General features: G+C 37.8%; 2 protein-coding genes across 5 annotated transcripts in view; both read left to right on the top strand.

Moving 5' to 3' along the window:
• Window positions 1–11,958, top strand: part of LOC110060655 (uncharacterized) — a 29,604-nt gene extending 17,646 nt beyond the window's left edge. The window contains exons 1-2 of one of the 4 annotated variants that reach the window (XM_089284115.1): window positions 4,733–4,838; window positions 10,775–11,957. In XM_089284115.1, coding sequence (XP_089140241.1) covers window positions 10,776–11,546 — 771 coding nt within the window. In that variant the 5' untranslated portion in view covers window positions 4,733–4,838; window position 10,775 and the 3' untranslated portion in view covers window positions 11,547–11,957. Of the gene's footprint in view, window positions 1–4,732; window positions 4,839–8,323; window positions 8,430–10,774 lie in introns of those variants that run through there. The other 3 variants (XM_020767442.2, XM_089284114.1, XM_089284116.1) reach the window with 3 other exon arrangements.
• A 6,419-nt stretch (window positions 11,959–18,377) lies between these two features.
• LOC110060664 (gamma-aminobutyric acid receptor subunit rho-1-like) lies at window positions 18,378–25,698 on the top strand. The gene is made up of 8 exons (XM_089284106.1): window positions 18,378–19,071; window positions 19,540–19,631; window positions 20,123–20,190; window positions 20,833–21,059; window positions 21,648–21,730; window positions 22,487–22,618; window positions 23,056–23,375; window positions 24,865–25,698. The coding sequence occupies exons 1-8, from the start codon at window positions 18,944–18,946 to the stop codon at window positions 25,120–25,122; spliced, it is 1,308 nt and encodes a 435-aa protein (XP_089140232.1). The 5' UTR covers window positions 18,378–18,943; the 3' UTR covers window positions 25,123–25,698.
• Window positions 25,699–25,897: the final 199 nt, after the last annotated feature.

Here is a 25,897-nt window from a genome sequence, read left to right as displayed (position 1 = left end):
TGCTAATCAAAGCTATCGACATGGCCAGAGTGAGTGTTGAAAGCTGTACTGATTAGAATACTGTACTGTCTTCATCGAGTGTTAGTTGTGGGCCAGCCAGAAATTCAACGCAAAATTCAATATATATTGCCTGATAAAGAGGGTATTCCCGAAGCAATGATATTGAAAAAATAAATAAATAAATAAAAAATAAACACCAACAACGAAAGAACGAAGCGAAGAACTTTGAATCGCCGCAGTTGGGGGAGTATCATTTGAAAGAGATTAATGTTATTTGCATTTGAAAAGACCTCCCGCATTTGAGTCAGTTGCAAGCTGATTTAGTTTTTTGGTCGGGTTATGTGAGGAAGCTTTTGTAGCACCTGCAACGCGCGCTAAATTTGGTTGTGTAGTACATAAAAAAACTTCTCGGTATCGATTTACTGTCATTTTTTGAAAATATTTACAGAGACACATTGGCTGAACATTGAGCTTCCATTGGAAGTTAGTTTCAGACAAATACTGAGAATACGAAAATGGCCTTCGATAATAGAACGCTCTTCACAAGAAAAGTTCTTCATATCGTTTGTTTTTTTGTATTTCCCCAAAAAAGACGTAAAAATAGCAAATTTAAGACATCCAAGTTTGGATTTGTTAATTGAAATCCATCTCAGAGTTAGATTTCGGTGCAGAAACCGTTTTCGAATTTCATGTCTGACTGCATGGAAAACCCAAATTCAGGATTTCAAAGCACCTTACGACAAAACGGTATATTAGGTGCAAAAACGGCCACATCAAAAACATTCTGATTGGTTGAACAGCCGCGAGATAATTAAGCTGTTTTCTTCTCTTACCAAACAGCGCGTAAGATCTGTCGAATGAGTGAAGAGCATAGATCGGTCGCCGAATCTCTTTAAAGTTGCCGAATTTTAAAAACTGTTTTTCCTTTTCCCAACCGGACGTGAAAAGCGAATAGAGTTTTTCATTAGACCAGAAAAAGAAATTCAACTGAGTTATTTGAATATTTCGTGACTACAGTTGTTCATCGATAGGACAGTTTTAAACACTTCATTGATTTCTTTATTTGTTTTCTCTAACCGATGATTTGTGATGAATTGATCGATATCATAAGCTGTAGGTTAATAGATCTCATTCAGTATGTCACAAAACTTATGTTTTCAATTTTGTTCGACAGCTAATTCTCAACTTTTTCTATGGCTGTTATTGATTCCCAATCAAAAGAAACTAAAATGGCTTGTCTGGATCAATGGAGCGCATTCATATAATAGCGAACAATTTCAGTCTTTTGTAGTATTTCTTTTGTGGTACTGATTCATCTTCAAACTAAATTTTTTGAAAATTCCAAGGCCGTATAGTACCGCGTGGGAAAGAAAAATTGTGTTAAAAATTAAGCCCAAACGAACTAGTAAAGGCTACAAATTTTGTTGTAACTCGCCAATCAAAAGCGCATGTCGGAAGAAATTAAAGGGAATCGGTAGTAAATTGGCATCGCGTTCACAAAGGGCTATAACACATCGTTACCTAATTCGAACCGTTAATTGCTGAGGCAGTTTGCCACAGGTATTGATTAATCGCGGGGTGTTAGCGTCTCGGCAAAGTTCGCGTGGGTTAAACGAACAAAGGACGCGTAGAGTCGTTTAGGAGGCTGAACACCTTGCCATTCCAGGCGGAAGTTTTGACGCTGTTGAGCAGGGCACTTTTATTTGCGATGCTTGATTGAAATATGGTTAAACTGCTACCAACTGTTCCCAGTTTAGAAACCATTTTTAACAGGATAAGCCGAAGGCGAGCTCATCTCATCTGCTACCAAACCTTCTGGTAAGAGAACCAGGTTGTGGTTGAAATTATTTATAACCCTAAACTCTAAATAGTGTTTAGTTTCGTTTTTTATTTTTATTTAAACAACAGGAAGTACAAACAAACAAAGTACACTCGATTCTTTAGTGACATCGTTACTCGTAAAGTTTCGTTTTCGGAACAACTCTGAGTCCATGGTAACACACTAAGTCATATTGTTACTTTGGTAATGTAATATATTAAATTCAATACACTTTACTATACATATCTGCAAGCAACGTGAATATATTTTTTCAAACTCCTAACCGCATATAACTATAAGTCACTGAAACGATATCAGATTGAAACTGAATCTATTTCCCTTTTTTGGCTCTGATCAAAACTTCGAACAACTTTCTTGTAACCTCATCATCTTTGAAGCTCAGGGCCGTAGCAAGTCTAAGGCAAACCGCGGAACTTGCCTCAATCAGTTTTTCGCTTTTATTGTGTTTCTTTTTGAAAGGGGAAAGTTAAACACTGCCAGATACTTACGAAAAGAATTTAACCGTGGACATTGCCTCAGTCAATTTTTTTATCTGCCTACGGCCCTGAAGCTATTAGTTAGTCTCCGGTGCCATATCCTGTACTCAACTGACATTTTACATCTTTACAAGCAATGAAGTCGACACTTTATGACTTTATTATTATTTACGGGTTCGTCAAAGCCGTAAAAATCTGGCTATAACCGGTACTTCTAATTAGCATGGCCGGAGAACATATACTTTGTCACCGCCACGTAAGAGTTCTATAGTTGAAAGCAAGGTCAGTTGGTGTTAAAAACAAATGTCAGGGTATTGGTTTCAAGTACGCGGGGATCAAATTATAAAGATGAATGTTTTCAATTTGCCATATTATGAAATTCTCAACAGAACTTTTTCTGAGACTCTTTCCTGTGAATAGCTAAATTTGAACTTTGTCTTCTTTTTAATTGTGTCAGTTTTCTTTTACATGCGGTTATACCAGTATTATCATATGGTAACCTAATACGCCATAAATGAAAAGTATATGAAATATATGAAATTCTGATTGGTTCCTCATCCGTGGTCTGTATTTTACAAGACGGTCGACCGTGCTAAGAGAGACAGTGCTCACGAGTTACTTTCAGCTGTGGCTTTTTAAAATCATCTTACCTTAATTACAAAGGAAGCGAGTTAGTTTGCTCCTAAATCTCAGTTTTTACTGTCAGGTCCAGTGGCATACAGTTTTGGTTAAACTTCAAGGAAAGCAGGCTGATTAATTCATCAGCAGAGATTTAAAAGAGTTACTATACAATGTAGACTTTTTCAGTGACAGTTTCTTTCGGTCCGCATTGGAGTGTTAATTCTTGTTTGGCAGGCGTATGGACGAAGCCAGTAGAGACAAAGAACAGCAAGATCGTTCTGTAAAATGTTCTCCTTTCGGACCACATGCCAGTTCTGTAACATCTATATATCTTGAGGTAGTAACTAGAAATTAGCATTGTTCTTTTACAAACGTGTGACTTCTTTTGGTTTTCTTTTTTTTGAAGTCCGAAACGTTTAGTTTATAAGCAACTATTTGACACTTTTAAGAGCCTTTTGAGCGGCCTCGTATTTAATAGAATTTATTACACTTGATTAAATTTTCCTCGAAAACAGTGCCATACGAGGTGCAAGGCAGTGAAAGTCGAAAAGTGTGGAACTGGTGCGAAAGATGGCATACGAATTTCCATTCGGAACTGCCCATCAACGGAAAACTAAAACGGGACTTCCTTTTCAAGTTCCGTTTCTACAGGGCATTTTTCAGTAGAAGGCACCGAAAAGTCGTATTTCGTTCTCAACAAGTCATTCCCAGCCAAAATTTCCGGGCCTTTTGTTGGTCGTTTTGGTAAATATAAAACAACTCACAATTCGGCGAACAGACCAAAAACAGATTTGATCAGTTACAGAAAACGAAGAGAATACAATGGACCAATCAGAGCCGGAAGCAGAACACCCCCGCGACTAATGTCGAGCGCGAGAAAACACGAGGACATCAGCTGATTCATTTCGAACACGCACGTGCAGCTGGAAACTCAAATCCAAGGAATTTCTGTTAACTTCTTGTTCTTCACTTAAGTTTTGTTTTAATTTGATAATTTCTTTCTTTTTTTTTTTTTAGAAAAGTCACTGTTCCATCGTCCGTCATACGTCGTGCTCTTGTCATCAGTGAATTATTATATACTTCAGAAAGATTTCAAATTTAATTGATTCTCTTTTCTATGTTCCTCATTTGGTTTTACCCAGTGGGAAAACATAAATCTTTTCTAAGTGACCTGAAATGGAAAGTGTAATATTTTACGAGTATGACCTGAATCGGTCGCGAACCTTACAGCTTTTGTCTCGGTCCTCTTTGTTCTTCATTTGTCTTTTTTTTCTTTTTTTCTTTTTTACCGTTACTTCAATTATACTGCGGTGGGAAAATATTGTTGGAGAGGTCCTTTGTAAATATTTTATCAATTCTAACTGATAATGCTTTATACATATTAGAGTTTCCCATGTACGACATCTTTTTTAATGTGCCGTCAGACAGATATCGGAGCGAAAATGTAAACGTTGTCTGTTCCGCTTAGGAATCCATTTTGTCTTGTTTCTGAGAGAGAGAAAAGAAAATAATTTCTATATACGGTGTAGTTGTAGTCCATACATTTTAGATATATCCGCCGGAACGGACACCAAATTTAATAAATTTCCGACATCTTCAAGAATTTAAATTGATTTCAAGAGTTCGAGCGGCAACAATACAAGTAAAATATCTCTGTTTAGAATCTCAAACCAACCTCGTGGCGATGTTTAAGTGTCGGCCCAATGAGATACTTATTCGTATCCGTCAAATAGTGTATTGTAACGAATCGTTAATATCTTTCGACTTCCTTTGGGTACGCGTGGGTTATTTTAGGATTGGTTTTTGCCATTTAATTAACCTTTCCTTTTTCTTATAAATTGGAAGTCTCTATACCTGGAGAATTTGTTTCTTCTGAGACACGTCACAGCCTATTTTCAAAAGTAAGTATATAACTTTTGGAGGTTCGTTTTAAGTCTTACGTAAATCAATTTACATTACCATCCGGCTCAGCTGCTCCACGGCTGAACTGTTTTACATCCATAGCATTTTTTTCTCTACATTCATGTTCTCGAACGATCTTCTTCCAGTTTGCTACTTAAATCTTATTTCAATCATGCTAATAAGCTTTTCAAAATGTCCTTTCCAAAACGTACATTGCTGACACATTCAATGAAATTAGAAACAGGTTAGGCCTGATCATGACCATGAGGTCATTGGGGCACGGCGCCAATACAGACGCGGACCCATACCGGTTTCAACCGTTTTATGAAAGTCGGTTATGATTTTCAGTATCACTCAGAAACCTGAGAAAGGGGTTTTAAGGGAATTAAAATCTCAAAAATGTCCTGGGGGGGAAATGGCCCCAGACCCTCCTGGGAGCTTGCGCCTTCGGTGCTCGTTGTATCATTTAGATCCGCGCTTGTAAAAGGATTCCAACATTATTGTTTTGTCTATTTCCGAAACTTAAAGATTGTGCAAAAAAGGCCAGAAAAAAACATTTTGAAAACGGAGCATTCCGAAAACGATGGCGTCGTGATAGTCATGTGATTTCCCTGAACGAGTTTTTTGTTCAAACGCAAATCCAAAATGACCGGTGATTGTTGCGTTTTTAAATTTCTCCGGCGTAGTGTGGACGGAAAACATGTACGTTTTCAGAATGAAGCCTTCGTTTTTAAAGTCCTCCGGCGTAGTGTGGACGTGGCCTTGGTTTCCCTCTTGCCGAACTTCGAATAATTACCTCTTATTCTGTTATTCAAACTTTTTTCTAATACTTTTAACCATGAGGTTTGAGATGTTGCTTTCATTCTCACGGTCAGTATGGGCGTAAAGCCGTAGTCAAATACAATCTCAAGAGCTTATTAAGTTTAACTTGGAATCTGAGGCGCACGACAATATTTACTAAATAATCATTGACGCAAAAAAGTCAATATGCCAGAAATAACCGAATATAGCATGGCGCAAATAACTTGAAAGGAGATAGCGCGATACTGATAACAGATTTGTCCATTAATTTTGCTTCAATTACTTTAATTGATCTTCGGTGAATACGTTCTTATGCCGCACAACTGACTACCCAGTACTACCCAAGAACGTACTTAAGCATAGTATATAATACGAGAAACTAAAAATATTTCGGGCACAATTATAGGCCTGTCATCAGCGGGAATAGTAAAAAAATTCGTCGTATCGTGCAGAATGCAAGTAAAGGCAGGTTTTTTATATTTTTGACCTGCATAGTCAACAACAAGTTGTATCGCACAAAAGTTTACAATGAAAGTGCTTGGTTTATGTTTAGTCTTTCTTCGAGCCAATAGAGTCAGGATACATTGCATATGGCGTATGCAGAATTCATCTTAAAAAAGAACGCAAAAATACATAAAACAGTTTAAAACTAATGGTACCCTAGTCAAACAATGAATAAAAGGAGAATTTTTGTCGACTGATTTTAAGAGCTTTCCAATGTATGCTATTCGTTATGTCTGAGGCTTTTCATCGAGTACGCATATTTGTATCCCTGTACAACGGGTGAAGGTCTAAGTGTACTGAGGTTTTGTAAGTTGAAGTTTTTCAGGAGATTTTAATTAATTTTCTGTAATTTCGCGTTGGGCTCGTCGTTCAGTCGATGATGATATCCTAAATCTTTGCGCCGCTACTTCGTCAAATTTAACATGATTAATTTGTAGGGTTGATATTGTTACTGTTTCTCTTTTTGTACATGGTCCTCCCGCAGAGCATTTGATCAATTTCCGGAATTAAACAACAAATCTAAAAATACAATTTTGAACTATTTTTGAAACACGAAGTTTCTTCTTAATTCCACATAATCAAAATTACCTGTTTATTAATGAACTTAAAAACTATTTCATGAAAATATCCCTTCCTGCACCTTCAACATAAGGCAGCATGCGTTAATTTTTTTGTGCCATATCACTGCTAAATTTAAAAGACCAAAATTAGACCGAGAACTCGTCGCAAGATAACTTGGTAATGCCCTGACAACACCATTGTCTCGCTGTTAAACCGTTTTGTTAACTTTTTGCTGTTAAAGCTGGCGACGACCAGAACGCGCACCTTCTACGTCACGTGGTATCATATAACCTTTAACATGACCATTTAGAACACCCCAAACTAATAGCTGTAACCCACGTGTCATGTCATCATGGTAACGGTCAGCCAATAAAAACTGAAAGGTCGTGAATGAAATCACGCTTCGATCGATCAGTAGGTTGTCGTCTTGAAGCAATATCTACAACTTGTAGCGTGAATAACAGAACCAAATTCATTACAAGTTAAGCCAGGGCGACACTTGCGCTAACACTAATGTTAGCATACTTTACTTGAAAACTTTAAGTTGGTCGATGGAGGATTCTGAAATATATTAAAACGAAAAAACATGATCAGTGTTAGGAGGGGAAGACGTGCATACCATCACGACAGATAAAATAAAGTCTTTGAGACTTGAGACTTTCACAGATAAGAAATTTTAAATTTAGTTGGGCATTCGTGATATTATCACATTTTGTATTATATTCGACAAGGGTACCCTTTTCGTTGCCGCCCAAGTGGATAAAAAGGGTTTTTGGATATATTTTCCGCAACGTTATCTAACAAATTTGTCTTAATTTGTAAAGAAATTTGGTTGTTTTTTAAGGCTTTGGGCTAATTAAGCCAAAACTTAATTACTTACACATTTGTTATATGAAATCCTCTAAAACGACCGACCTTTACGAATATTCCAGCGAAAGGATTACTTTTTGTTGACCTATGGAATATTTGTTTTTTCTTTTCAAAGAAGAACACTGGCCTCTTGGTTTGAGCAAGAGAAACTTCTTGAACTGTTTATTTTTCTTTCTTGGAAGCCTTTCGACTTTCCTATGACTGTTTCAAGCAATTTTTTTGTGTATATTTTAAGGCAGGAAATGTTGGGAAAAAAGTATCTCGGAAAATACATTTCTAAGATAGAAATAAAGAAAAAGCAATCAAAATGCTTCCTATAAAGAAGAAAATAATCATCATTTATTAACTTCCCACCGGCGTAAAACCTTAATAAACAGAATACTAGTACAATAAACTCGAGCGTTGAGAAAAGTGTTGCAAATATTGATCCATTTTCCAGTTGACATTTTAATGTCTACATTCGTTGGGTTCATAATATTGTGTTAAATGGTTTAAGTGTTTGTTTCTCGACAGCTGCTTCAAATGTGTAAATATTATTAAACGAAACCGACTTAAACTGCGTCAGCAAACCACCCCAGGGAAGGTTTTTGACGCATAATTGAAAAATTTTTGTTAATTTGCCGGCTCAGGGCTATCTTTTGTTTTAAGCTTTATTTTGTAAATAAAATATAGTTTATTTTTTGTATATATCATGCACGTTTCCGTTTGTCATGGCAAGCGGGATATTAAATAAGAATGCGTTGTTCTTTTTTGCCTCACATTTTTTTACGACTGAAGTGCAAAAGAACCCATTGACTTAAGGCGAGGGGTAACATTCCTTTATGCTTTCGTGAAAAAGACGTCTCGTCTACACAGTGAGTAGATACTGTTTAAATACTTACGAAACTCTGAAGTCTTTAACAAGTTAATTCCATCATTTTTTATACATAAATGTGTTACTGAAATGTCTGTTAGGAATATTTGAAGACAGCCTATTTGTTTTTTGTATTGAATCGGCGCTGCCCCTAAAGCTAAGTTTACAAAAAATTCATTTCTCATGAAAGGGTTTTCGCCGTTACAGTTTTTTGATGTGAGTAGAGCGACGCTCGTTTCAGTATTGCCTCTGTTTGAGGTCATATATTGAATGATAACTGCTTTTTCATAAGCGCAATTGTGATTAAATCAGAAAAATCTTATTATTCTTTGGTTGACGACTTTTCCATCTAATTCAGGGGAAAATTAATTATTGAATTCTTGGTAATCTTTGTGCATGAAAACAATTACAATTTTGAAGATACTTTAACAGCCATACATGTTTACTAGTACAGAATTGTAGATGAAATATATTATAGACTCAAACGTTTTATCTTTTCATTTTTATTTTAAATATTCAAGGTTCAGTTAGTTTAATTGATACTTAAAAACAAGAGGTAAAAAATCAATCTGGGCAAATTAAATTTCTTCAATTTTGTTAAAGATGATGTATATTTATAACATCATTGCATAAAATGTAAAATAAGACAAATAGCATTAGCAAAATATCTTCATTATTTACAGTAATGTGGAAGTAACTAGCAAACTGGTAGATCATGACGAGAAATCTTCGACTTCATTCCACTTTTGCAGCAGCAGAATAGATACAAAAAAACAGTTGTTTTATCCTCGGAAACCCAATCACAGAACTGTTAATGCAATTTTACATTTAGTCACATTCAATATAGGAAGTCGGTCACAAAAAAATAAAATAGGAAATATAATAAACATTTATGTTCTTTAATGGATTTGCTTGATTGGAAAATATTTTCCGGATATATCTTTGACGCGGCGTGGTTTCCTCTCAAAACTGAAAAAAGGACAAAATGTTGCAGATTTAAAAATAATGTAACAAACCAAATGAATGGAATGGTAAAATTCCTTTGGCTCGCATTGTACAACAAGAAGTAAAGTAAATAGGCCTTTCCACAAGTTTCAGAGATATGTAATTTAGAAAATACTAAGATATTTAGAAAATATTTATAGCCTTCTTTTGGCTTAGTCCTGTGGTTTCCTCGCTTCCCAGTTCAGTAATTTCCCACTTGAAAAATTCATTCCATATCACTAAGAGCTCTAAAGCAGCAATTTTCCAAAATGGCGGATGCTGGTAAGACCAAGGCGCCTGAATCTTCCTAACCATCTCCTACTTCTACAAGAAAATCTTGAAAATTTTGGCGTAAGTAGTTCAAAATCAGTTTATTCTTAAATCAAAACTGAGATACTAAGAGAAAGTAACTTTTAGAAACTTTTTTGCGATATATAGAAAATATTTTGAGAGTTTCCGAAAAGATATTCAGGCAATTTTTTTATTTGTGGAAAGGCCTTACAAGAAACATTTTACAGTGTTTACTCTGAACCTATTTTGACATCTTCTTGTCATTTTCGATTCTGACTGGTGTACGTTTTTAGCAACTCGATCTGAAAATATATCTCGTTCTATACCAACGCCTTCTCACTTGTGCAAATAGGTCTGACAGACAGGTTAAAAAAGAAATCAAAAACAAAGGCTAGGAAAAAGTCTCGAAAACAGTTGTTATCTCGAAGACATGTTCGACGGATCTTCCATTATTTTCAGTTACAGTAGATTTGAGAGTTTCTGTTTCTGAATTAATTAGTTACCTCTCTGCCTGCTTTTGCCCCGACCATTCAAGAGCAAAAAGTATAAATATATCGAGGTAAGGGAAGCGGGTTTTAACCACCCGGCACTGTGTACACCTATTAAGGAGCTCTCAAAAGCTGTATGGGTACAGTATGGTCAGAGAAAAAATTGGGAAACACACGATGCTATGGAGCAGGCAATGGATCTCATTGGATCGGTGGAGCGATGGGAGACATTTTTTCATTGGGATGGCCTAAACCATTGTGTACTTTCAGAGTTCACTAGGCATGCTGGCTTAGGTATTTTGCGTCGCTTGATGAAATCCTGCTGTAATTGGAAGGAAGCTATGGTTAGGCTTGGCAAAACAGAACTACCAAGTGAAGAGTTCTCGAGAATAGATAACTTTGTACGCACCATGTTTAATAAACAAAAACATACTGGAACTAACCCTAACCCTAAAAGATTTCCAACAATACGGTTCAATGAGTTACTTTTAATTTCAGAATTAATCATATTATAATTATAATTCATTTCAGACCTACATTTTTTGTCAAACTGAAGTCTTTTCTTTTTCTTTTTTCTTCACAGAATGCCTACTCTTAAAGCCACCATTTTTCTCTTGTTGGTTCTCTTGCCGTTATGTCACGCTCGACACTTTGAAGGAACGGATGAAGACAGCGCTGATGGCGACAAACTTTCCCTCGATATGCAAGAGAAACGAGAAGACGAAGCAAAAACCGAGAACTTGGACAGCGCGAAGAAAGACGCCGAAAGCGCCGGAGACAGCCTGGTGCGGCGTTTTCTAAAATCAAGCAGCGATAAAAGACAGGATGACATGCCAGGGATATGGGGACGATCCATCGAATCTAAAGATGGCGACGAAATGCACGCACAACTCGTGAAACTGGATCAGTCGGAAGAAAACGAAGAACGACGAGACGAGGGCGCTGAACCACAACCTCCGGGGCTCTGGGGACGAGAATTTGAAAATAAACTCCCTAAACCAGCCGGAGTATGGGAACGGGGAATTGAAAACAAACAACCACCAGGACTTTGGGGACGAGACATTCAAAATAAACTCCCTAAACCCGCGGGAGTATGGGAACGGGGAATTGAAGACAAACAACCGCCAGGACTCTGGGGACGAGAAATTGAAAATGGACCAAATGGACTCTGGGGACAAGATGCTCAAAACGGACCGCCCGGACTCTGGGGACGAGAACCTCAGCCGCCAGGGCTCTGGGGACGAGAAATTGAAAATCAACCTCCAGGACGGGCACTTTGGGGACGAGGAATGTCCAGAGCAGAAAGCTGGGACGATGTTGACGACAAAGATGAAGTTATTCACGACGATAAATGATAAGGCACGCAAATGGATAAAAAAGTCGAATCAAGGGTAACAACATAGAACGGACTTTCTAATTTTGTTTCGTTCAGAGAAAAAAAAAGAAGTAAAATATTAATCAAATAGAGGTTGTGCTGAAAGCTAAATCAAGAATAAACATCCCTGCAAATATAATTAGTGGTAATAAACCGTTATTATTTATTTATTTATTTATTTTACTTTATTTTATTTTATTTTATTATTATTACCATTATTAACAGGAGCGTGGCATTTGGTTAACATAATTTTCTCATTTTACAGTATCTGTAGAATCGAACGTAGTGTTAAGCCCTGTTCTATGTTATAGAAAATCCCAGATTTATGCCTACTGGGCATAAATTGTACAAATTTCAATTTAAGAACAAATAAACAACGACTTGTAAACGTGTTTATGGATCTTCTGGTTATTTATTTTTTTATTTGTCTGTTTTTTCTCTGGGGGGAGGGGGGGGGGGGATTTGAGGTTCTGTTAGACTGTGGAAGGGGAGAGGGTCTCAATGAAGTTAAGCTTTTGTTCAAAAGGGGCAAAAAAGTTGGCCGTTAGGCGTAAAAACCATGATCCGTAAAATGTATTTTACTTAAAAAAAAAAAAATTTTGAAAAATAGCTAGGAAAGTGAAAGTCTCAAGATTTAATGTCAAGACTTTTTTTGTCTTTTTTTTTGGACGTTTAAGCCATATTAGTCTGCAAATCTTAAGCTTATTGTAATACCTTCTTCCGTCCTGGAATGGTCCTAAGACCTTTATTGTGTTTTACAGTAATCAAAATAAATTTTTAACTTTTTTTAATTGACTAAAATTATTTGGCAACTTAGTAAAACAATGGAAATTGATTTTTAAAATTTATGTTTACCATAAAGAAAATAAATCATCCGTTAGCCGTAAAAAAACCATAATATTTTAAAACCGTTAGCCGTTAAGTTAGCCATAAGCCACCACCCCACATGAGACCTTCTCGGGGCACGTAAAATATTTAAAGCGTGGTAAAAAAAAAAACCCGCATGATTTCGTGTAATGCGTTCATAAATCTTCATACCCGCCCTCTGTTGCCGATGACGTGATTAATTCGACATACTGAGCTAAACTGACACACTGACAAGCTACCAGAACCAAATATGATACTTACACAAACATGTTAACTTTCTATGGAAATGTCTTGTCGCAAAGAATCCACAAAAGTTTGATTCAAAACTTGACATGTGCATTGACCCGCAAGTTGACAAATCTGCAAAAGCCGAGCTCAGAAAGCGAAAATATTTCTGCAGCACTCAAAACTAGAGTGCGAAGAGCGCGAGGTAGATGAGCTCGAAACTCCCCTTCCCCCTCGGGAGAGAACTCCCATATATAAAGGACGGGGGGTGCTCGTCGTGCGTTTTAGGTGTTCAGTCTCAAAAGGTCCACAGCGGTACCTTTTAGAGTATTGAGCCGAAAAAATATGACAGGAGCCGAGTAATGTGTTGTTTTAGAATTGGTACCTCTTAGAGGTGAAAGACAATTCCTCAAGCCACGCCCATAAAACAGGATCTTGGTACCTCTTAGGGGTGCTTTTTAAAATTTCCGGCGAGCACCCCCCGGTCCTTTTAATATGGGAATCTCCCCCTAGGGGCGCGATCGAACGACTTCGAGAAAGTCTAGCTTCCTGACATGTTACATAGGTTGCGAAAAAATGTCAAAATGTGAAGTGCACGATTTCAAAAAATGTTGGCCATTGAAACATCATTTCACCAAAAGCCGCTTAACAATGTCAGTCTTTCCTCATTAAACTCAAACCAGTGACCACTTTCCACCCAAAAAAATGGCACACTGGTAAGTGGTTTCAGCCATTTCGTACGTGGTTGGCGTGAGAGAGGATATCTGCGGAACGCTTTCCTTAAATAAGTCACGAACTTAATCACGAATCGGGCTAGCCAAACCAATAGCGTTTGACCCAATGAGCCTGTTATGGTGAGTTAATCTGTTTTGACAGCATGCAGGCTGCTTGGGCTTTACGCCAAAGACTGACTTTGTTCATTAACCGTCTAGCCTGTGAACAGGATCTTCTCGACTCGTAGGCTATTGACTGTGGAATTCGTCGCACCTCGAGTCTTATCGCACCGACAAAGACCTGCCTATGTTTATTCATGATTTGCTTCAAAGTCTGTATAAATATCGATTGTGAACGGATTAAGACTTCACTTGACGCACGAAGGACCGGTCGAAGCCTTTGAACTCTTAGAATATCGAGCTAAGGTAAGATCATACTTTTGTCTGATGTTTCGCAACGCAGAGGGGATAACGCACGAAATATTGTTTATTTGAGAAATCAAAATCAGAAATATATAGGTATGCTTGATTGAATCGTGTTATGCACTTTGCAATAATACAGTCTCAAAACAAAACCAATTTATTTCTTTGGCTACTTTTATCACTGAGAATAAAATTAAGATTATAGTTAAGAGAAGAAAAGGCCTACGGAATTGAAATAAAATTTAAAGTTATTTTTTCCCCGCAAAGAATAGGTTTAATATTTCAACCCGGCAAAAATTTTCTATCAGTCATCATATTTTCCTAAGACGAAAATGTCTGCCACCGTTGAAACATCTGTTTATTAAAAACAGTAACGAGCTATCGTCAAATGAAATACGTGTGAATTATTGGTCTTTATTTCCAACGACGATTTTAAATCCAATCTTTTAGACATTGCAATCAGAACCAAACGAGTTTTCTAATACCATTCTGATTAAGTTAAAGCGCTAATAGGGAGCGAACAACTTCAAAACACGACACCTTATTTTTCAAATTTCACTGTCGACAGCATTTAATTTCGTAAGCAGAAATAACAGAAATGAGTTGCACTCCGCTGTGGCAAGATCTATTACTGATAGTTGAACATTAGGCACTTGTGGTTTGTTTTGGTTCGTTTTGAGCAAATACAAATTTGATCAAGAAGGAAAACCCTGGGTGACCGCATTAATTTATAAAAACTTCCAAAAACAGAGAGTTTGCGTCTTAATTTTCACTAGGTAACCCAAATTCATCCGATTTTGTTTATAACTGACTGCGGATGCACAACTAGCCTTACTCAGCTCATCGGCCAAAGAATGAATAATTTATTTCCACTTCTTTATCTCCTTGTCGCATATAGCACGTTTTTCCAGACGTTTTTGGCCTCTAGATCTAAAGGTGTAGATATTTTATCTTGTATTGTAATTAACATGTTTGGATCTGAAATAAAAATTTACTTTATTTACTTCACAGCAGACGTGAAAGTGACCAAAAACACGTACAGACTCGTTCTGTCAGCAACATCAGATAGAACAGTCAGAGACACAGCTTTACCAGGATAAGGTAAGTGTACAGTTATAGAGGCAGAGAAACAGAATACAGAAAAACACATCAAAAATTATTAATATTAATATTATCATAATTTTTTTTTTTTCGACTTAAAAGCAAAATATGTCTTGCTGCGTTCTCAGTCTGGTACTCAAGGTACTCTTGCTGGGATCCCCGTGAGATGTTTGGGCAAAAGCCGTCGGAGATAGTTCAAAAATATTGATCAACATAATTTGACGCAAACGATAACTGATTTAGTAAGTTCACGCGCAAACGTGAGCAACAAAAAGAAGTTAACTACATACGGTAAGTTTCGCCAGGCTTGGGCAAAACACTAAAATTGCGAGGGCATAGATAGCAATTTTCTTATTATCGAAAGAACAGCTATTCATGAGGTAGGAGACCAAACAACGCCTGGAGACAATATGTGCTATTAGTAGTTCGGATTAATTTAAGAAAATAGGTTACTACGGCTAAAACAAAACATCTTAGTGAGGTGAAAATTTCAGTAATCATCAATAAAAAAACACTGACGAATCCTAACAAACTGTTTTATAGCATAAGTTGATTGGGTTTTGGTACAGAGAGCGGTTTTTTAATTGAGTGTCGTAAAACCAAAACCAATCAAAACTCGAACAAAATTAAAAACGCATGTAGCTGACTCGAAGGGCGGAAAACGTGTCCGAGCGAGTCACGACAGTTTTTGGTTTTACTTCTGATTGGATAAAAAGTGGCACGAGTTCTTTTCTTTTTAGCCAATCGTGTAGCGTAGTTATGCAAAATCAATTAGTAGCTGACACTCAAATGAAAACCGCTATTTGAGGGCGTAATATGTAAATGGGGAATGATTGTACGATCTGTGATTATCTGCGGGATCGCAAGACGTCCTTTATGCAGTGTAGGCGTGGCACAGAATTATTCCAAGCGAATGAGTCTCATTGTTATACCTTCCAACTCAAATACGTTTTCCGATTGGAGGAGAACGTGTCACGTGTCGTGGGTCAAACCTGGGACGAACAAAACTCTTTAACTCCCTAAGAAAACGAAAACTTGAACTTTCGACTTACACGTGATCAGGTCGTGCTCCTTGAAACCGCAGCTTTTTTTTTTCTATTTTTGAGTTGAGAGGTATAACAAAGCGCTTTGTGACTGGTTCCGCGGGAAGCAGTTTCGCCTCGGGGAACATTGAGGGTCTCGGGGAAATAAATCTCACTGTTTCCCTTGGGGCCAGTCATTAAGTGCTTATTCCAGTTAGTCTTCAAAAAGTGTATAAGGCCATATTAACTTTTCATTGTTAGCATAATTGTCTTCAGAGCACAAAATAAATGTTAATAGCTGTAATAGTCAAAGAAAATTCTATTTCAAGACTAAAGGTTTTTCTTCCACTTGTCTTTAAATTCAATGCCTATCATTTCGTACACTAAAAAGTAGTATTTTTAATCTAGTTTGCTAAGCGAGGGGTATTGCCTGAAAAAAAAAAGCTCATTGAATTTCCCAAGGTGTTCACCTTTTTATCACACATGTTGTGCTAATTGTCCTCAGAAATAAACGTACATCGTATACAGTACAATGCATAGCAAATGAGAAAATGTCATCAAGACTGCGAATTTTAATTCATTTTTTAAGGCATATGTCAGTAAATTTTTAAATGAAATATCAGTGTTTGAACAGTCAGTGGTATGCATATAATTGACCGCAAGACTTTAGGAATCAAGCAAGAGACATATCAATTGATACCGAAGTACCTATTGCGGTACATAGCTAGCGCAAAAGCAGTGTGTCGCATTTATGACCAGGTGAAGAAGCAAAGCAGGTAAGCCAAGACCTTGATATAAGCAACACTTTTCGTCTTTTGTATTAAATGATTTTTCGATCCATTGCGATCACACTCTATAAGAATGTGTTAAGGCTTTATTTCTCAGTCGGGGAAACTGGAAATAATTATTGATACTGATATCAAGTGTGTATTACCAAAAATAGAACATAGAGCAGGATACGAGAAAAAGTGTCTAAGGAGTTTAAATCTAAAGTATACAAGGTTGATAACATTCCGACAACCGGTATGCTGATTTGTAGGCTTAAGAAGTGTAAGTTTCTCTTTACTGCGTACATTGAGCATTAAGTCTCTGTATCATTATTTACTCGCAGAAAAATGCACGTACGTAACTTGAAGGCCATGGGATAAAATCCCTAAGAAGGCCTGTGTTTTTCCTTTCTTTTTGCAGTTCGGTTACAAAAATTGTTTAGATTGTAGACAAAACTAGGAAGCGATTTCTCCATTCGACATTCTTTTTCTACAGTTCATCAAGAAATTATGGTTCATAACTATACTTCAATCATTTGTCACTCACAATTAACGTTGTTCCCAAAATGTGAAGCTTCCTGACTTAGCTGGAAAGATTTCTCAGCGTTAAGGAGATGGTAATGGGCTTAAATCACCGTAACACCCTAGTTTTATTTTATTTCTTTGTCACTTTTTTACAAGTGTTTAAAATTGCAAACGGCAAGACCTTCATTTTTTCACTTGACACTTACTAATTTATCATTCCAAATTATGTGAAAAGTGATGAAATTTTAATGCGACTAGTTGAGAGTGATTCATTCTTACTCTATCCACTCCCTTAATCAGACAAGTCGGTCTCAACGTGAGTAAATGCAACTTCATGCCTGGTTTTTCGTAGGACTTCAAGTAGATATACCTTTAACAGCGGGGAAGCATTTTATACACTTATAACAGGTATATATATATATATATATATATATATATATATATATATATATATATATATATATATATATATATATATAAGCAACCCAACCAGGCCGTGAAACTCGTCCAGAACAGTCAAGAGTTGGTCTCTTCGCCACATCGTACACTAAACTATATATATATATATATATATATATAACTAACTGCATATATATATATATATATATATATATATATATATATATATATATATATATATATATCATTTAATTTCAGTGCTAGTTTAACCATGTTATAGACAATACAATGATGCAAGAGACCGCAAACCAAAACACTGCCGGTATACGTAGGATCTGTAAAAGATCCGATCAGCCAAAACTAGAACACAACAATGAAGCAAGGCTGATTAATACGTAGAAAGCGGGACAACGACATGAAAGAATCTAAACTGGGCTAAATTCATTCTGGATTTTTGCTTATTGCTAGGGGTCGCGCGTTTTGCATGTGACATTGACCAATGAGTTTCATCTGAGGTCATTATCATGTGCATTTAGTAGACAATCGGTCCACAAGCCAGTTGTTTTACTTTTTGCTGTTACACCGTGCTGACGAAACCCAACCAGGTCGAAACAGCTGTCCATGGTTGCAATTCTTGGCTTTCAGTTCGGACTCTATCAAGTCGTTGTCCCGTCTATAAGCTTTCTACATAGTGTAATCAACCTTGCTTCATTGTTATAGAAAATAGATGAAAGTAACTAATCAGATCGTGTTTTTTTGCCATTAGTGTGACTGTTATAATTATTAACATATGCGCCGACTTCGAGTTTGAAAATGACCGAAGAACTAATTTTATAGATTTGATATTTAGCGATGTAACTAAGTTGGGAAAATCATCGCTACATTTTCATACTATTATTATCAGTAGTTGGAATTAACCGTGCGAAAGCCTCTAAAAGTTTTGTTTCAGATTATGACTTGCCCTACTAGCGTCCGCCTTTTGAAAGAACGTTAACATTAACGATCAATAACTCGGACGAAATTCGGCAAATTACTCCAGCTGTTATGTGCTAAAAGCTCTAAGCTTGGAATATTATTTCCAGCCATTTTTTGCACACAACCCTTAGCTTTACTCCAAACAATTACGTAACAGTTTGTACAAGTCATATTTTAGCCAACAAGCTGGTTCACGTTGTTTTTCGCTGATTTTCTCAGCCTCAGATAGCGCCGGAATTAATACGAATACCACAAGCCAATCCGTCGCACAGTCTTCTTCACTGAGTTCACATACAGAATATATTCTCAAAATTTGGGTGTCAAACATCTCAGTTTTGAAGCATTTTCTCTTTCAGGTTAATGAGCCACAACACGGGCCGAGTGAAAATAGATATGGTGTTTATAATATTGAGAGAAGTCAACTTCGTCCTAATTATGAGATTGATTTTTGTGACCTTGAACCAATCAAAGTGTTCCAATTGTCAACGGTAAGATAATTACTGATACCAGGATACACTGGTAATATCATGAAAGGGGGTTTCAATTCAGAATTCCCTCTATGAGGGAATCATATGGAAGTTGTATTCATCACCTTAGACTGAATATTTGCTTTCATGAATACAGCTACCATGATGCCCTAAGGGCGCGTCTCATGATTGCCCACTGAGTGTCGTAAAGCCAGAATCACTCTGGCCAATCGCAAGGGACACAGACAAACCAAATAATCAATCAAAACTAGAAATATGTCATATAATGTCAGCTGTGCAAAGCGCGGGAAAACGTGTGCGATCGAGGCACGCTAGGTTGAGTAAGTATTTTTCAGCCATTCGTGCAGCGTAGCAAAGCAAAACCGGTTACTTTTCAACACTAAATTGAAAACTTCTCTGTGAATTCAATGTTTGATTTACTTCTCTAGAAATACTCGTTTCTAATTCTCACCTTGTGCGATTCAACAGAACTGAATCTCCTGATGCCATTGAGAAGTTGACTGAAGGACTGCAATATTTACTAAGTAATTACGATTCGCGAATTAGGCCTAACTACACAGGTAAGACATTCTTCTTTTCGATTTCGTTTAAATGAAAAATTCCATAATTGTTTATATAAACTTAACGCCTTACACAGTCTAACGACTAAGTCTTATGGCCTGACCGAATTGTTCAATAGAATCAAGTTTAATTCTGTGGAGGGTCATTTAATCAAGCCGGATTAACGTAAATTGTCTTTTTGGTTTGAACTTTTAGTCAGTGCATCAAACTCCCCCTTTCACCCCTCCCTCTTCCTCGTGTATACGACATCTCCTCGAGCGAGGAAAAATAGAAAAATGCTGATCTGACGCGAAAAGTCTGTTTTTCCTAGTAAGCGCAAATTAAATACAGCCTTCGGCAAAGAGGACACATTATTCTGGCTAATAAAAGTCTCAATAAATAGATACAAACGCTAAATGATTGTCCAAACAGGTACAAGGTGAAAATAGATATACATACATTTCAAGTTATATAGAAAGTTCAGCAGAGCGTCCTTTTTGTTTTATTCAAGGTAGTCCAGTTAAAGTCCTGGTTGACATCTCTGTGGCATCTTTTAGCAGCATCAGGGAGGTAGATATGGTGAGTTATCCACCACTGCACTGTGTAAGAGGTTGGTATGGTGAGTTATCCACCTCTGTACTTTGTAAGAGGTAGATATTGTAAGTTGTCCACCACTGTACATGTACTGTGTAAGAGGGAGTTGTATGCCATTTGATGTGTAACAGTTATAGGGTGCATGTGGTTAACTCTTACGTACTAGTTATTTTGACAGCGATCAAAAAAAAAAAAAAAAAAAAAAAACTACGCATTATTCATCATCGTACGCATGGAAGGAAAAAAAATAATCGTGAGCGTGTTGGGTTGTTTTGTATGGTTTCCCAAGCATACTCCCAGGCGTGGAGCCGGAAGCACCCTGAGAGAAACACAACACAACAACCTCGGCCAGGGATTCCCAATCACGGTTCCCTGGACCAGAATCATGGGCCAATTTAGGGACCAGAATTAAGATGCATCTTAAGAATTTTCTCTCGACAAAAGACCTTTAAATTAGAAACAATACATAGGAGGAAGGGCTTTGTGAATCTGCTTCTCTCCACTCCCCATGCACTTGCCAGAGAGACCGCCTTGTGCGCCTCCCAGATGTTAATCGCTTTTTCAAAATGGCGAAACTAGTTTAATAATTAAAGCAAAGTAATGAGCTATGTCCTATCCTGTCGTTAGGAATTTGGATTGGACATGTTCTTTCGTCAGCACTGGCGAGACACGAGGCTTTCTCACAACATGACAGCGAAGATGACGCTGACGATGGGAACCAAACACCCTGCAGACTACATCTGGGTTCCAGACACAATGTTTGTAGACGCCACCAAATCCAATATGCACAATGTCCTTACAACCAATCACAAGCTCGATATCTCTGCAAACGGAAAAGTGGACTGGGGAACAAGGTCAAGCTAGGACAATTTGTGTGGTTTTACGTGACGCCGTTTCCGTTGTATTGGACTTTCGAATGACCATTTCCGAGTTACCTTGTGCCTCTGTTTCAAAACGAGTCCTCGTGTAAACCTTTCACATGAAAATGAGTTTGATTTTTATGAAAATAAACCTCCAGGGGAAACACATTTTCATATGAATGGTTCCGCATGTCACCCAGGAGCCCATCACTAGGAGTGTACAACTCCCCTATGTCACGGCATTTTGACAGACCGGTCTATTTTAGGGCTTCTTTTCCGCGAAATAGATCAGTTCCGGTCTACACGGGCGCGCATCGATAAGGAAAAAACTGGCGGCCACAGTGATTCCAGTTCTTTCCACTCCCTCCCACTTCTCCCTCTTTTTTGCTCACCTCCTCCCGCTTCTTCCCATTTTTGCTCACCCCAGGCGTGCTCGTTTGTTCGCTCGCTTGCTCGATTCCCCGCCTGAAAAATGGAAAGGAAACGTCTGCTACGCAGGCTACTATTTTTCTGTACTTCATCATCTATACTCACAAGTGGAAGTTTGTGTTAAGCTAGTGTTTTTTTCTAACTTCATAACAGGGCAACATTGGTAGCGAGGTGTCACATGAATTTGAGAAGATTTCCTTTGGATGAGCAAACTTGTTCCTTAAACATTGTGAGCTGTGAGTAGAGGTTGATCTCCACAGACAGTCTCGCTGGGGGTGCTATACCATGTAGCCTCAGTAATCGTGTCTGTAAAAAAATTCTCGAACGTGATTGGCTCTCCCTGCACCTATCTGTCACGCAATCGGCGCACGATCCCGTGGGTGTCCAATGACAGGTATTCAATTGCAATTACAACTTTTTGTAGTTAAAAACCTGCAATTGGATACTTACGCCATTCGCATGTCCGTTACGCGCGCTTTTTCCTACAGCTTTTAAACTTGCAAAAGCACTACTGACACTTTTGCTCAAAAGAAGTTCTTAAAAGATTTTTAATTTCGAAATTTGATATAGATACGATTAATATATTAGTAATTGAACCATCGTGCTCGTAATTTCAAATCGGCCTCGCGCTTCGCGCTCGTTCGATTTTAATATAACTCACGCGATTACTTCTTGAATTGTACCCCCACTCGGTCCAATTACTATCACTGTACTTATCAATTACAGTTTCGCAATATTCTCTGCTATCATTAAAAAGTTCAGCCCATTGCTCAGTTATCAGTCAATTTTAACGCGTAATTTCGCGGCTGGCAGTTAAACTTTCGACCCATTCTTAGCTATCAATTGCAAAACCCCATGCAGATCATATTCTCTACATGTACTGCACCCGATTTTCTCTGGCGCACGAATAATGCTTCTCAGCGTAACATTTAAAATACATTTGCAGTATATTGATGTATTAGACCCTTATGGCTCGATTTCATGCATTTCAGACGCATACCCGACACAACATCTGATTTACGCCTGGACGTCGATGCCCGGCGTTGTGGTATTGGACAAAGAAATGGCGCAGTTTTACATGAAGCACATGACAACCGCTGTACAACGAGTCGAGTACGTGGCTGGTGAGTTGAGCTGTGAACCACTGAAAAATGACAAAAAAATATCTATATCCTTTCAATTTTTGTGAACATATCCGCCTTTCAGATTCTAAAACAAGGGTCAGTCCTTCAAGGTCCGAGTATACTTTGAATTGTGCAGTTCTTCAACGCTTAGAAGAAAATAGTAAAAAAAAAAATTCTAAGAAAATTAGCGATCGAGAAAAACACAATGATCAACATTAAAAATTTTCCACTCTACGGTACTGACGCAGTTCCCCGTATACGGAGATTCTTAGCTATTCTTTGTTATTCTTGCCCTCGTTTAACTCCGCTAAACTGGCAACTGAGTTTCTAATACGAAAAGCAGTACAGGATGAAGCGTAATTTGATCTTTCTACAACAAGAATTAGCAAAACTTGTTTGATTAACTGCAACCAAATGTCGTTTGATTCCTTGCGCAGGCGAGTATTCTGTTCTTCAAGCCACGTTCACGTTCAAAAGAAGAATGGGTTTCTACTTAATACAAATCTACATTCCTTGCATAGCAGTGGTGTTTGTTGCTTGGATGTCACTGTTCGTCGATAGCAAAGCCACCCCCGCCCGGGTGGGGTTGTGTGTCACAACTCTGCTGACAATCGCTACCATCTGGGGCGCTGTTAATTCCACCATGCCAAGAGTTTCTTATGTGAAAGCCATCGATATTTATCTCATGACATCTTTCTTCTTTGTTCTGTGCACAATGTTGGAGTATATTGGTCTTATACACAAAGAAAGGGCAAAGGTACTACGAATGAACCGTTTACAGTGGACTACGAGGTAGTCCCTCTTTAGCTCAGTCCTTCGAGAGCGACGCGGAAAAAAATGGCCGCGCGAACCCTGGGTTTCGCACGGTCATTTTATCCTCGAGGTTTTCTTTCGCGTCACGCTCGAAGGGCTTGGCGAAAGAGGGACTACTCGTAGTTTAACGCGTTTCATATTTACTAAATTATATTTATATGAAGCAAAATTTATGTTTATTTGGGACAGAACAATGACAAATAGGACCGCCTATGAGAATAGATGGAGTGTGTAGGAGTTTTATTTGTTTATACGGTCTATATTGTAGCCATTGTAAGGGAGGGGAGGGGTGGGTAGGATGATGTTCAACCAGGAGCCATAATTATGGCTCCTAGTTCAACATGATAGTCGGATGATGCCTGTTGACTGTTAACTGAGCACGAGACACGTGTTTTAATGTTTGGTGATAACATAGGTAGGGGTGGTGAATGGTCAATGCAAGACTTTGCGGAGACGGCGAGACTAGTGTTTTTCTTTGCTAGCGCGACTTCTTCGATTTCGAGACCGAGACTTCAAATTGTTTTAAATGCGAGCTCGAGACGTTCAAGTTCTAACACGTCATTTAAGCTTATATAAAAATATAAACAAATCGTTCTTCGAGACTTTCTTAGCCTTGAAAAAAATCGAGACTGCGAGATAGCTTTGTGAAAAATATTGAGACTGCGAGACTCACGGTCACAGACTCTGCGAAACGTAACTGGGAGCTCTCTGAACGAACGGAAAGTGACGGTCTCCTGTAGTGAGAAATACTGCATAGAGACTGTAAAATATGGCAATGGCTGAACTTAAACAAGCTAGCTCTGAAGCCTGGCGAAGAGTTGCGCGGTACAATCGTCGCAAGCTTCACATGATTAGTCCCTATAGAGATAGCAAGAAATATATTTTTTGCTTCGTGTGACCTTTAATTTAAGCTAGTTTGGAGCGAAGAACACCAGTTTGATTGTATATAATTAATTTTGCTTGAGGCCTCCTTGCTAGGTACGAACAGACTTATGAAAGTATATGGTGTTGATGAAAAATGTTGATTTTAGAGTGAAAGTCAATTAGTGAAATCATTTAAGGTATATTTATTAAAGTGACGGTGTCGAGCGCACTCGTGATCTTTGATTACTACTAGTATAAAACTAAAGTATAATCATTGAAAAAAATTTAAAGAGAGAGATAGCTCACTCTCGCATATTCAGGAAAAACTTTGAAGTCTCGGTCTCGCAGTTGAAGAAGTCAAAATGTCTCGGGGTCGCAAAGAAAAACGCTAGTCTCGCCTTCTCGCAACGTCACGCATTTACCATTCAGCACCCAGTTAAGGGGATCATGGACGGATTAAAATTTTCCTAAACCAAGACTATGTGTTGTAATTTCCGATTTTAATTAATTATGTTTTTGCTGTTTTGTTTTGTTTTGTTTTTTGGTTTTTCGGTTTTTTTGATCCGAAGAGAAGTATTTCAAGGCTCAAGACACCACTCCTTCCGAAAGACCGACGCGTTTCTTCGGCTTACTCTGACTTAATAAATGAATACACAACCTACAGAGGTGATTTGTACTCGTTAGAGGAATACAGCCACGAAAAATCAACTCCGAAAGACAAGGAAATTGACTCACACGACGTTGAAGTTGTAGCAAGGATAGCTTTCGTCGTGGCATTTGCAGTTTTCAATTTCTTTTATTGGATAGGATTGGTTTACTTTGTATGAGGACGGTATCTTGAATAACAGAACGATTCGCCGGAGGTTCATTTCAAACATGAGACAATGGCTTTGACTGAGCCTGGAGAAGAATCTCGCGATACAATGAGAGCTATACGCTAATGAGGGTGGCAAAGGGTTTTTGCGTGACGCGTGATCGCCCCCAAAATTAGCAGAGTGATGCGTGATTGAGGAATTAGCCGCGTGACGTGGGACAGGACGTAGTGACGTGATGCGTGATTTGCTATTTTACAAGCACGCGATGCGTAATTTACCAATTAGATTTCCGTGATAAGTGAACGTTCTCTGAACTAGAATGATAGCATTCATTCAAAGTAATTAGTAAATAGAGTCTTATCAAATCGTGGCAGACGTAACAACATTTTCTGGTTTTCTTTTTCTTTCTTTCTTTTTTTTTTTTTTCGTCCTTTTCTTGACCTCTTTTATCACAGGCGGGCAACTCTATGTGTTCGTGGTTTTATATGCAACTAACAGAATGTATGAAAGAGGAATAAAGCTCTGAAAATTGCATATCTAAATTACATCTCGGTCTGAATTTCTCAATAAAGTTAAATGAAACATTAATCGACTCATGTGTGGTGTTTTTTCGCCTTCCTGGGCCGTCAGAAGCGTCTTTTTACGAAATTACTTTTGGCCGAAGCTGGTTTCTAAGCGATTTTAATGAGATGCGTTATCATTATTAGCTCATTCAAAAGACCGGTCACATTCCCTGGTATTCGATAATAAAAATGTTTAACAAAACGAGCGGCTTGTCGTTGTACAC

This window comes from Orbicella faveolata, unplaced genomic scaffold (assembly GCF_042242905.1).
Source record: "Orbicella faveolata isolate gen_17 unplaced genomic scaffold, um_ofav_v1 contig_13, whole genome shotgun sequence".
Classification (NCBI taxonomy): Eukaryota; Metazoa; Cnidaria; class Anthozoa; order Scleractinia; family Merulinidae; genus Orbicella; species Orbicella faveolata.
This window is presented reverse-complemented; position numbering and strand designations above follow the sequence as displayed.